Source organism: Patella vulgata, chromosome 7 (assembly GCF_932274485.2).
Source record: "Patella vulgata chromosome 7, xgPatVulg1.2, whole genome shotgun sequence".
Lineage (NCBI taxonomy): Eukaryota > Metazoa > Mollusca > Gastropoda > Patellidae > Patella > Patella vulgata.
Genome location: NC_065885.2, coordinates 60,000,216 through 60,012,509, shown reverse-complemented (window position 1 = coordinate 60,012,509; position 12,294 = coordinate 60,000,216). Strand labels below are relative to the sequence as shown.

The 12,294-nt window shown below is 39.2% G+C and overlaps 1 protein-coding gene across 4 annotated transcripts in view; it reads right to left on the bottom strand.

The window, feature by feature from the left end:
• Nucleotides 1-266: 266 nt before the first annotated feature.
• The window catches only part of LOC126827559 (protein prickle), a 59,486-nt gene continuing 47,458 nt past the window's right edge, over nucleotides 267-12,294 (bottom strand). For all 4 annotated transcript variants that reach the window (XM_050557031.2, XM_050557032.2, XM_050557033.2 and 1 more), the window contains 3 exons: nucleotides 4,951-5,163; nucleotides 3,570-3,728; nucleotides 267-2,833 (listed from right to left, as the gene is read on the bottom strand). In XM_050557031.2, coding sequence (XP_050412988.1) covers nucleotides 2,606-2,833; nucleotides 3,570-3,728; nucleotides 4,951-5,163 — 600 coding nt within the window. In that variant the 3' untranslated portion in view covers nucleotides 267-2,605. The remainder of the gene's footprint in view (nucleotides 2,834-3,569; nucleotides 3,729-4,950; nucleotides 5,164-12,294) is intronic.

The following is a 12,294-nucleotide window of genomic DNA, read 5'->3' as shown; positions in this document are numbered from 1 at the left end:
AGACAGGGAGAGAGAGAGAGAGAGAGAGAGAGAGAGAGAGAGAGAGAGAAATTGGGTTTAACGTCCACTCGACACAAACTAGGTCATTTCGGGACTAACATATGGTTCAATTTTATTCCCATAATTCGCCTGCGCGTAGGGGTCTTTAGCAGTGGGATGAAACCGGAGGACCCAGAGAAAACCCACGAGGTTGGACAGGCGACCCTACTCCTTGTCACGTACAACCGGGGAATCGAAACCACTTTAAAGGAAAGAAACATAATGAATGTGTTTATATGGTTTTTATTCATACATCGATGGTTCAAGTCCACAAAGCATACACAGTGTAGGCCTATTTACAGGTTGTTGTTTTTTTTTACAAAATATAAAAGCATTACTTAAATTTGCTAAAATTACACGAAAATTACATATAGTAAGGCACAAATTGTAGCTAAAAGGTATCAAAAATACACCTTACTTTTTTTTCATCAGAAAATGCCACTTATAAATGCGTTCAATGGTTTCCTTGAACCCAAATTTTAAACATTAAAAACGAAATAGGTTCTTTGTTTTAATGAAATTTTATAACCCCCCGAAGCGTCATTTGTATCAGCCAGGGTTGGTTTAAAAGGTGACGTAGTGCGGCAAGAACTATATAAATATATTATATGGCTATTGTATTCTTAGCACACCTTTTATCAAATTGACACCTCTATTTTGTACATGAAACAGAGACGTTATTCCTCCCGTTCTTCATTTCTTCAGCAGTGTTCACCACCATAAATATATATAATAATAATATTAGGCTAAAATATCATGCAAAAATTTCTTTCGTACAAAAACTCTTAAACAAATTAATTCATTCAACAAACAAGTAGCCCACGCGCATACTATCTGAACCAGGAATCGGGCATGACGTCATCGGAGCCATCTTGGAATTGAAGCACCTTATCAAACGAGGAACAAGCCAGTCAAGTTTGATATCGATCATATACTCGAATTGGGTGTTTTTTTAATAGCGCCGCCCCAAGAAGAAGAATATTGCCAAGTATATATGCAACAAGTTCCTGGTTAAAAACATAACACGCATAACCATCAACAAAAGAAATTCATTTGGAACCCATCTTCTACGCTTGTCCATCATTAAACAAGGGGGGTCGGATGGCCGAATGGATATCACGCGCGCGCTGTATCATAAGGCCTGTCACTGAGTCATCTGGCGTAGTTTCGAATCCCCGGTGCTACGTGACAAGGAATAGGGTTGTCTGTCCAACCTCGTGGGTTTTCTCCGGGTCCTCCGGTTTCCTCCCACTGCTAAAGACACCTACGCGCAAGCGAATTATTGAAATAAAATTAAACCATATGTTAGTCCCGAAATGACCTAGTTTGTGTCGAGTGGACGTTAAAACTCCATTTCTCTCTCCATCATTAAACAAATGAGTTGTTAGTGTCTATCGTTGCTTAGCAACCTATATTCCAGACTGAAAGTAACTACCGACTTTTTAACTATTTAGAACAAAACGCAGTATAAATATATACTGTCCACAGATTGTTATTTAAATGGTTCAATGATAAGGTAAGTTAGAACCATCAAATGTTTACTTGAGTCATGACGCCTTCTTTGTGTGTTGTTACCACCGTGTAGTCTTGGTCTCTTCTCGTGAAATGGCATGATTCGCCAGACGGCTATCTATAGTAAGACGAGATCGTTATATCCGATAACGGAAAAGGGCCCAGTGTCCTCAAATGCATATTGAGACCTTACATAGAAAGAGAACTTGGGCTTAACGTCCACTAACACTATAGCTGATTGACTCAATGCCCGACCTTATGCTATAAAGAGCAGGCGTTAGACCACTCGACACAACACCAGGTCATTAACTCAATGACCGACCTTATGATCTAAAGCGCAGGCATAGACAACTCGACACCATCAATTTTTCCGTACATTTAAACTGTAGCTCATTTACACCAAAAGCATTGTTATATATAATCACACATTACCTACACATATATTATATATAGGCCTAGGGCCTATACCCCACTCGAGGCCTTTTTTACACCGTCATTATCAAAATAATCTACATCTACATTAATAGAGTTTATAAAAATATAAAACAAGCATAATAAATTAGATGTCCACACTAGTTAATGAAACTACAGGATGATTTGATTGACCTAACATCCACAATCTGATTTTAATCATATTTCAATTTCGTTCCGTTTCATTTTGATGTTGTACGATATTTAAATCTGACATACTTTTTTTGAAGTCGGTGTACCACTCGGGTAAAACCTTATCAGATTCCAGTAGCCTACATCTGCCGAGGTTTGCCGAGTGGTCGGTGTACATATCACGTGAACTTATATTCCTCCCTGCCCCCGGGGTATGCTTGACTTGATATCACTATGGATCAAAGGGTCCCCAATCTTTAGAGACCCAGGACCACAACCTCAAAAGGACAGAACAAACAGCAACGCACGGCGTTGCTGCACGGATGGGCCTGGAGGGTCGCGGCTTGGAGACAGTAGGTTGGATGAAAATGTTAACATCATAAAATCAAACTGAAACGAAATTGTAATCTAATTTCCATTAGATTGATGTAACGCTTTACACTTCACACTACTATGTAGCATAATTCCTGGCCAATGAAGCTTGATGCACATTAAGTGTCCGCTGTCGACAGTCCACACTGCAGTATAAATTGCCCTCTCTTAACAGGAAGTGGTTGTTTATTAAGCTCGTACCACACACGTGACAGCTGAAACAGTGTGGGCATGCGTGCCAGTGAAGATCACCGTGAGTCATACCGGGAGAATCGGCTGTAATTGGTCTTTGACAAGTGCTGCAAATCTGTAATGAAAGGAAGATATAAATTTGAAGTTTAAGGTGTCCGCTCAGGGACATGTCCGGGAATTCGAACAGGGGGTGGGGGCGGGTCCAAGTTTGTCATTAGGTGGGGGGAAACTACCCGCTTGCGCCAGCGCGGGGTGGGGGTTGTCTCCCCCCCCCCCCCGGACACGCTCCTGCCGCTCAACATTTTGGGAATAACATAATGTATAATTTTATTTCAGTAATTATTATCGCTTAATTGCGGCATACGCCTCTGCAATGGGGGTAAACAAGATTAAAATTTAGGCAGGATGTCCCAATCCTTGTTGGGTATAAGCGTGGGTTGAATAACACGACACTTGCATCGATAACATACCTTATGATCTACAGCGCACGCGTTAGACTAATAGGCAACGAAGCCCACCTTGCTGTTAATCACTAATTTAAAGTATGACTGTAAGAAATGAAATGAAATGGGGTTTAACGACCTACTTTTTCTGCACCAACCGGGATATTTTACGTGCACCCAAAAATATACACGAAACCTATGTTTTTCGTTCTATCCGAACGACTAAACGACATTCTTTGCTCGGCCCTCTTCCTGGTAAATCGCGAGGGTGGGGGTGGGGCTTTCTCAGCCAACCCCTGGATCAAACCCACTGAACCCCCTGATTAGTGAGCAAGCGCCTTACTCTCTGAGCCACTTTAATCTGTAAAGAAAGACAACTCTTGGAGTATGAACGTTAGACTAACATACCTTACTAAAAAGTCTATCAAAACAAACAATGCAATAAGGATTATTATTTTTGGCGATATATCTCTGGCCGGCTAATGGTGCATCACAATACCAACAACAGAAATGCTGAACGTGCCAGGACCGATTCTCGGCTTGTGTATATTCTCTGGCGAAAATAATCTGCAATACGAGAGAAAGGAAACATAATAAGTTTATGGGATGTCAGACAGCTTATGGGGTTTTTCTAAATGTTTTACAGTTTTATGCACTGCGGGTAAATGACTGTGCCGTTATATTAGCAAGGGGGCGGGGTTATCTCATTCTCTTCCGGATATCGTTTCCATATGGCATACATGTATCATGTGTTACGGTCACTAATCACAATGTTACGTGACCAAGGGGCGAGAACATCTCGTTCTCCGAACACGGTCTCCAAATGACATACATGTATCATGGGTTACGGTCACTAATCACGCCCTTACGTGACCAAGGGGCGAGAACATCTCGTTCTCCGAACACGGTCTCCAAATGGCATACATGTATCATGCGTTACGGTCACTGACTGTGCCGTTACGCTAGGAAGGGGGCGGTGTTATCTCATTCTCCTCCGAACATCTTCTGCAAATCGTATGCATCATGGATTACGGTCACTCAGTGACCCGTTACGTGAACGGAAATATCGCATTTTCCTCCAAAGATCGTCTACAAATTACATACGCATCTATCATGTGTGCGTTACAGTCACTCACTGCACCGTTACGTGAATAAGGGGGCGTGGTTATCTCACGGTATAGATGTATCTTTAATTGAATCTACACCAAGACAAGTTTATGATCATAACAAGAACATATTTGTTATTTTAGAACGGCAATAAAACATATGTTACCTATTAACGCATTAACGTATTATAAAAATTAATTGACTACCTCAATTCTTTCATGTAGCAATTTATACTCTACAGTCAAAAAGAAACCACGACATTTTTTGTTTATAAAATCAACAACTTTCGTTTATTCCACACCCAGTACTTTAAAATATATCGCCTAGATATGCGCAAATGATTGGCCTATGCCATTCTGTATTCAAATATTTTTCGATAAATGCACAATTACGATCTGGAAGAGTTGTTATATAACCCGCGTTCTGGTTGCCGTTAGGGTTACAATGACACGGGTAAAGGGGATGTGGTAGGGTTACAATGACAAGGGAAAAGGGGTGCGGTAGGGTTACAATGACAAGGGTAAAGGGGATCCGGTAGGGTTTCAATGGCACAGGTAAAAGGGTTACGGTTAGCGTTTTCGTCCCATCCGAACGAGTAGATCGCTGTCCTTGTCAGGCCCTCTGTCCTGCATACTGACAGGGGGAAACCACATCGGAAAACATTCAAGAGGACACCACTTACCTCATCACAAGCAAAACAGCGAGGGTATAAGAGATCAGCATAATGTCTACCACAATATATTTCAGCACCTTTATAAAAATATATATTATCTACTAATAATTCTTTACAGGATTTACAGGTAAAACAACCCGGATGCCAACAGGTGCCCACCATTCTACCTGCGAACACAGCTACACATTTATTCTCCATCACTCCCTTACAACAATGACACTTCTGAAATAGAGAAATTTACAAATGTCTGACTAATATGGCACGCCTATGAGATATTCTTTAATATGGCACGCCTATGAGATATTCTTCCTGTTTTCAAAAAAAAAATGTGTCTTTCGTCCTATTTGGTGGTAAATCATGCCTTATTTACTATCAAAATGTAATGGAATGGGGTTTAAAGTCCTATTTTTCTGTACCTACCGGGCTTATACCGAATTCCAGCTGTCGAGCCCTCTTTTACCAAATTTACATTTTGTGACTAAAATGACACACCTATGAAACATTCTTCCTGTTTTCAAAACATTTGTCTTTCGTCCTATTTGGTGCTAAATCAAGTCTTATTTAATTGGATTTAACGTCCTACTTTTCTTCAACGACTAGGCTAATGAAGACGGGCAAACGGCATGCAGTGTGCTATGAAGGACATTTTGCCAGGGCATGGCGGCGCTACGAATTACTCTTATATCAAATTCCAACTTTCAAGGGTTTTTTTACGTGCATGCCAATGTGTACACTGGACCTCGTCTTTTTGTCCCATCCGAACGACTAGACAGTCCTGCATCACTGACAAGAGGAAACCACGCCGGAAAATCCCGAGGATATTTCTCGGCCAACACCGGGAGCGAACTAGAGACCTTCCGGCTAGCGAGCCAACGTCTTACTCCCTCAGCCACAGAGGCTGAATTGCATGGGCTGTTTAAGCGGCACTCATATATGAAATGGGAGCCACGGTGGCTAAGTTGGGTAAGGTGCTGGCTCGCTAGTCTGGACGTCGGGTGTTCGATCTCTGCATTGGCCGAGAAAGTTCATCGGGGTTTCCCCCTTGTCAGTGGTGCAGGACGGGAGGGCCTGACAAGGACAGTTGTCTAATCGTTCGGATGGGACGAAAAACCGAGGTTCCGTGTATACAATGGCATGCACGTAAAAGATCCCTTGGCAGTTGGAATTTGATACAAGAGTAGGCTATAGTGTCGCTGCCCGGACAAAATTTCTCTCGTAGCAGACTGTACGGCGTACGCCCGTCTTCATTAGCTCAGTCGGAGCAAAGCAGTAGGATGTTATACCCCATTGCAGAAACGTAGCTCTGATTACAATAGGGTAACTCTCTTCTATAGAAATGGTGTGTTTAATTATGTACATTAAAATACCAGCTGATATTCACGAATCTTGATCCGGTAAAAACGTGTGAATAGCTTGTATTAAATAACAACTAAATCAAAGGAGACATGTATTCGCCGCATTGACATGGATGACGTAATTCACCGACTTTGATGACATATTAAGAAGAGGAGCACTCTGTAACATTTATTTAGTAACCAGATAATGGAATGATATACCGCCATTTCTTCCATAAACAAACGATTTCATTCTTAATAGAAATATCCCATTATTTGACATTTTATAGCTGTAGAATGTGGGATAATAGAAAATAACATTTGATTCTGTTTTCCTTGTATTTTTGAACTTTAGAAATGAAATTAAATTTGGTTTAGTGGCCTACTTTTCTAAGGCAACCAGTATAATGAGACGGCATCTTCGCTTACCAAGGTCTCTTGAGAAGAGAAGCGAATCGTAAGCCTTGGTTAGCAAAGATGTGTAGACGGTTTGAAGTTAAGTGAATTACGGATGATTTCTGGGCTTCTCTGTCACTATTAGGAATTAAATGCAATGGCGTTAAATTGGGTTTAGCGCATTCGTTATCGGCACAAAATGGGCTAATGAAGACGGTTAGATATCATTTGTAAAATTTAACTTTTTACTACACCTTACTTCGCATTTATTTAGTTTAATTACTTGTAAGTAACTGTTTGAAGCTTTGAAGTTTCGAGAATTATCTTCTGTATAACTAATTGTTTCCTGTTTCACGTAATTTAAAGATACATTATGGGAGATTAGATAAATAGATAGTAGTTATCGCTCTAATAGTTAAAAACTAGATAGTGTAAAGGTAATTTGCTGAAAATTTCAGTCAAATTGATCCACTATGAGCCGAGAACGAAGCGGGTGAAATTTTCGCATAGTCTCGGTCATCATTACTAAAATCATTAATATAAACAGCATAGTCTCGATTATCCACTGTTTTGATTTAATTATCAATGGCCGTTAAGCGGCATATAGAAATCTAATCCAGCCAACATCGAAGGCTTGCCTTGACATCGAGAGTTTATTATGGTCTGGATAAGTTAAAGTTGCAATTGCAAATTTTCAAGTTATATTTTTAAAATGTATTAAAATAAAGCCTTAAAATAGATGGTATCCATAAACAGTCCTACCTTGTTAAAGAATAATCCTATTAATCCTATAATTCGCTATTGCCAGCTGAGAAATTGGCAAAAATATCATTTTTAACTTCAAATCCAACGTTGGAAAATGGCTTCCCCATGTTGTCAATAGCAAAACTGGGGAGATAATTGTGTTGTTATTTCCTGTGTCATAGATTTTTAAGGGTGGGAAATAATGCCCATGATCGTATAATAGTGATTTGATAATCTATTGAGCAAAAGACATAGAAATAATTATGTTTTGACTTTCTTAGAAAATTTGAAATTCTCGCTTTAATTAATGTCTAATTAATAATTTAGATAACATTTCAGGCCTAAAGAAAGACTTGTAATAAGCAGATTTTGCTCTCGCATAATGCATGTTTAATTTAGATATATGTTATATAATACATCCTAGTGAGAGACACTGTAAAGTTGATATCGTTCACTTATGAACGACTGACAAACTGATTAAAATACAGATCTATATTTCGTTTCGTTTTTTTTTATACTTTTGATGGTCTCTACTACATGACGATGTGACCGGTTGTAGTGGAAGGTCGCGTCCGAGGTCATACGAGCGGCTTCTGACCTATGACGTCAGACATTTGATTAACCAATCAGCGTTGCTGTTTCTAGTTGGTTACCCATTGGTCCGTGCACCTCACGCCAAAAACTCGCCGTAACAGATCGTTTCATTGGCTAATCCCTCACATCATCCAAAACGCGGGTTATATAACAACTCTTCCAGATCATAGTGTAGCAAAGACAAGTAAAACGAAATTTTGGACAATAAAAAACGAAACGAAATAGGATCTGTGCTTTAATCAGATTGGAACGAATGACTTCTATTAATGAACATAGCTGTCACAAACAGTTCTAAGTTGTTATTTTATATACATAATGATTACTAGACAGTTTAAGTTTTCGTGAATAAGGGCCCAGACAATAGTCATAAAGTCTGTCATTGAGTCCACTGGCGTGGTTTCGAATCCCCGGTTGTACGTGGCAAGGAGTAGGGTCGCCTGTCCAACCTCGTGGGTTTTCTCCGGGTCCTCCGGATTCCTCCCACACTGCTAAAGACCCCTACGCGCAAGCGAATTATGTAAATAAAATTAAACCATATGTTAGTCCCGAATTGACCTATTTTTGTGTCGAGAGGACGTTAAACCCCATCTCTCTCTCTCTCTCTCTCTCTCTCTCTCTCTCTCTCTCTCTCTGTCTCTCTCGTAGTTTATTATTTATAACATTTGAAGCCATAACAAAGATCTGCTATAGCAGTATGTTTTAATGTCTGCCAAAGCAGTAATTGAGATTAATTGTATAATGTCAGTCTACATAAGTATATTTTATATGTGCCGTATAATATGATCACAATATGTAAACATTCACGCGGGAAGGGGGGGGGGGGGGTACTAAGACTTTAAAGTTGTTTATTTAGACAACAGATGCGATATAAGTTTATATCAACATATACTAACAGATGTTTCCTACTGAACTTAGACAAAAAAATCTGATAATTTGATATCTTCGTGTTTTAACACTCGCAAAAACATACCACAAATCTTCGTGACTTTTACTTTACCTTTGAATTATTTTAGTCTTTTCGATTTTTTTTTTTTTTTGTTGTTTTTTTTTTGTTTGATGAAGAAACATTAATTACCTAGAAACTGGATATGTTTCAAAACACAGCTGACAGATTATTACAGATATGTGTATAGCAGTTTATACGAATCTTCTTTAAATCGAAATTACAACTTTTCATTGGTGCACCAGTTACCTAGGGTAAACCAGAGAGAGAGAGAGAGAGAGAGAGAGAGAGAGAGAGAGAGAGAAATGAAATGAAATGGGGTTTAACGTCCTACTGTTTTGCAGAGAGAGAGAGAGAGAGGGGGGGGGGGGTAATGTCCATATTAGTCCTAACCTAGGGTAAACCAGAGAGAGAGAAAAAAAAAGAGAGAGAAAGAGGGTTTAATGTTCACTCGACACAAACTAGGTCATTTCGGGACTAACATATGCTGCAATATTATTTCGATAATTCTCTTGCGCGTAGGTCATTTCGGGACTAACATATGGTTGAGTTTTATTTCAATAATTCGCTTGCGCGTAGGGGTCTTTAGCAGTGGAAGGAAACCGAAGGACCCGGAGAAAACCCACGAGGTTGGACAGGTCGTCAGGTGGCCCTACTCCTTGTCAGGTACAACCGGGGAATCGACACCACGGCAGTTGACTCAATGACAGACCATATGATACAACGCTAGCCATTCGGCCAAAAATGAAATAAAATGGGGTTTAACGTCCCACCTTTCAGCACCAACCTGTCTAATGAAAAAAACTAAAGCGAGTTGATTTATTTTCAGGCACACTGTAATTAAATCAGTTTTTGATGTTCGTAACTAAGACATGTAATAATGGTCGTCAATGGTATCAATATAACTATGGCGTCTGATCTCCAGCAAGGTGCCACGAGCTTTCAGGTGGAAACACAAACAAATCTACAGATCTGTATTCACAGATGTAATACTTGATTCAAATGTCAAATTTTGACCTTTACATTGACTCATTTTTACAAAGCTTTTGTATTTAATTAACTAGACCTGAAATGAAATGAAAGGGTAGTCGAGTAAAGAAAAGCCATATGGAGTGGATACCTAGAACAAATTTTTCTGGTAGAGGGGTCCCTGAAGGTCTTCCAAACAAAAATCGCCCAAAATAAAAAGATAGGTTTTCGAGTAATTAGCATAAATCCAATATGGCTGCCATTGGCACCTTAAATCCCAATATCTCGGGAATGGTTGAGTTTGGAGGGGTATAATTACGGGTAGATAGGAAAGTGGTACAGATGGCTCAGAAAAACATAGCTAAATGACGCCCCTGTGACGTCATACCGTCATACGGCATAAATCCAATATGGTCGCCATTGGAATTTAAAACTCCGATGTCTCGGGAATGGTTGAGTTTGGAGGATGTAAATGTATTACATGTATGACTAGCTAGTACTGTCGTGTAGTTACCGGTCAGGAACTAGCACTGTTGTTAGGTTACCAGTGACAAACAAGGTTACCAGTGACAAACAATAATTGTTGTTATGGTTACCGGTAAGTAGATAGTGCTGTTGTTAAGGTTACCAGTGACTAACCAGTACTGTTGTTATGGTTACCGGTGAGTAGCTAGAGCTGTTGTTAAGGTGACTAGTTAGGTCGGATAACTGTTTTTATAAAAACTGGTTGTACGTGACATGGAGTAAGGTCGCCTGTCCAACCTCGTGGGTTTTCTCCGGGTTCTCCGGTTTCCGCCCACTGCTAAAGACCCCTACGTGCAAGCGAATTATTAAAATAAAATTGAACCATGTGTTAGTCCCGAAATCACCTAGTTTGTGTCGAGTGGGCGTTAAACCCCATTTCTCTCTCTCTTTTTTAAAAAAAAAAACCCTGTTACTAATGTGTATACTTTCTATTTCGGACACAGCACAATCGACTTCACGGGGCTAATAAGCTGTTACCTTTATAAAACAGAATTTGCTAGAATACATACCATATAACAGAATGGAACTGTGTGTATTTTAAAACGTAATGCACGTGTAAATTATAATTTGTTTTTTATACTTTAGACATTGGAGATGCTGATATAAAACAAATACTAATGACAAAATTAAATTATATGTAATATCAAATTGTCGTGAGATGAAAGAGAATTACTACACGAATTAGGTAAGAATTTTATAAATAGTAACATAAAGATATCCTGTATGCGAGATAATGTCAGGTGGATGATTTATGAGGTAAAAATAAAGATTACCTTCAATGTGTAATAGATTATGATAAATCGTTTAAATATCCAGAAATAATTCAGTAAAATTATATTTCCCCACTCCTCCTGACTTCAGACTCTGTTGAAATCATCAACAATCATTCATCGGTATCAGTTTCCGTCAAGAGACTAGTTTTCTTATTCACGATGCGAAAAGAACTTTGGTTTTCTTTGCCATTAATGCTAATATCGGTGTATATATGAATACAATCTGTTTAAAACACAGACTCTATTTCGTTTCGTTTTTTTATAGTTTTATTCGTTAATCCGATCCATATTTAAACCCTCCCTCAAATTCTTAAATATATGCCTACCCTAATAATAATCCTCCTAGGTCAGTGCTTATTCTTAGACCTAATCCTAACGCTAGGCCAATCCCAACCCTAACATAACCCTACTGTAGTTACGAATAATCACTCTCATTATAAAATCTCATATGTTTGGCGCAATATAGCCCGGTTGGAGCTGACGTGCCATTAAACAACATTTCATTTCATATCATTTCGATTCCCCGGTTGTACGTGAAAAGGAGTAGGGTCGCCTGTCCAACCTCGTGGATTTTCTCCGGGCCCTCCGGTTTTCTCCCACTGCTAAAGACCCCTACGCGCAAGCGAATTATGGAAATAAAATTGAAACATGCTAGTCCCGAAATGACCTAGTTTGTGTCGAGTGGACGTTAACCTCTCTCTCTCTCTCTCCCTCTCTCTCTCTCTCTGTTTAGTTTGACGCTGTTACATATCCTTACTATTTGAACAGAATGAAATCTACCAGTGCTTATTTGGAGACTTAACCCTCCCAAAAATACTTAAACCTAACGCTAGTCCAACTCTACTGAATAATCTCTTATTAAAATCTGTTTAGTTTGACGCTGCTACAATCAAATCCTCACTATTTAAACAGACAGGAATCTAACTATAATCACCCAGATGTTACAGACACGGCGAGACTTATAATATAATTTATCTTCTATTTAAAAACCAACAACAATTTCTTTTCGTTTAAGCATATTGCCTTCAATATTATTTTCTCATTTTTTAATTTAGTGGGCTGAATCCTTATCGAT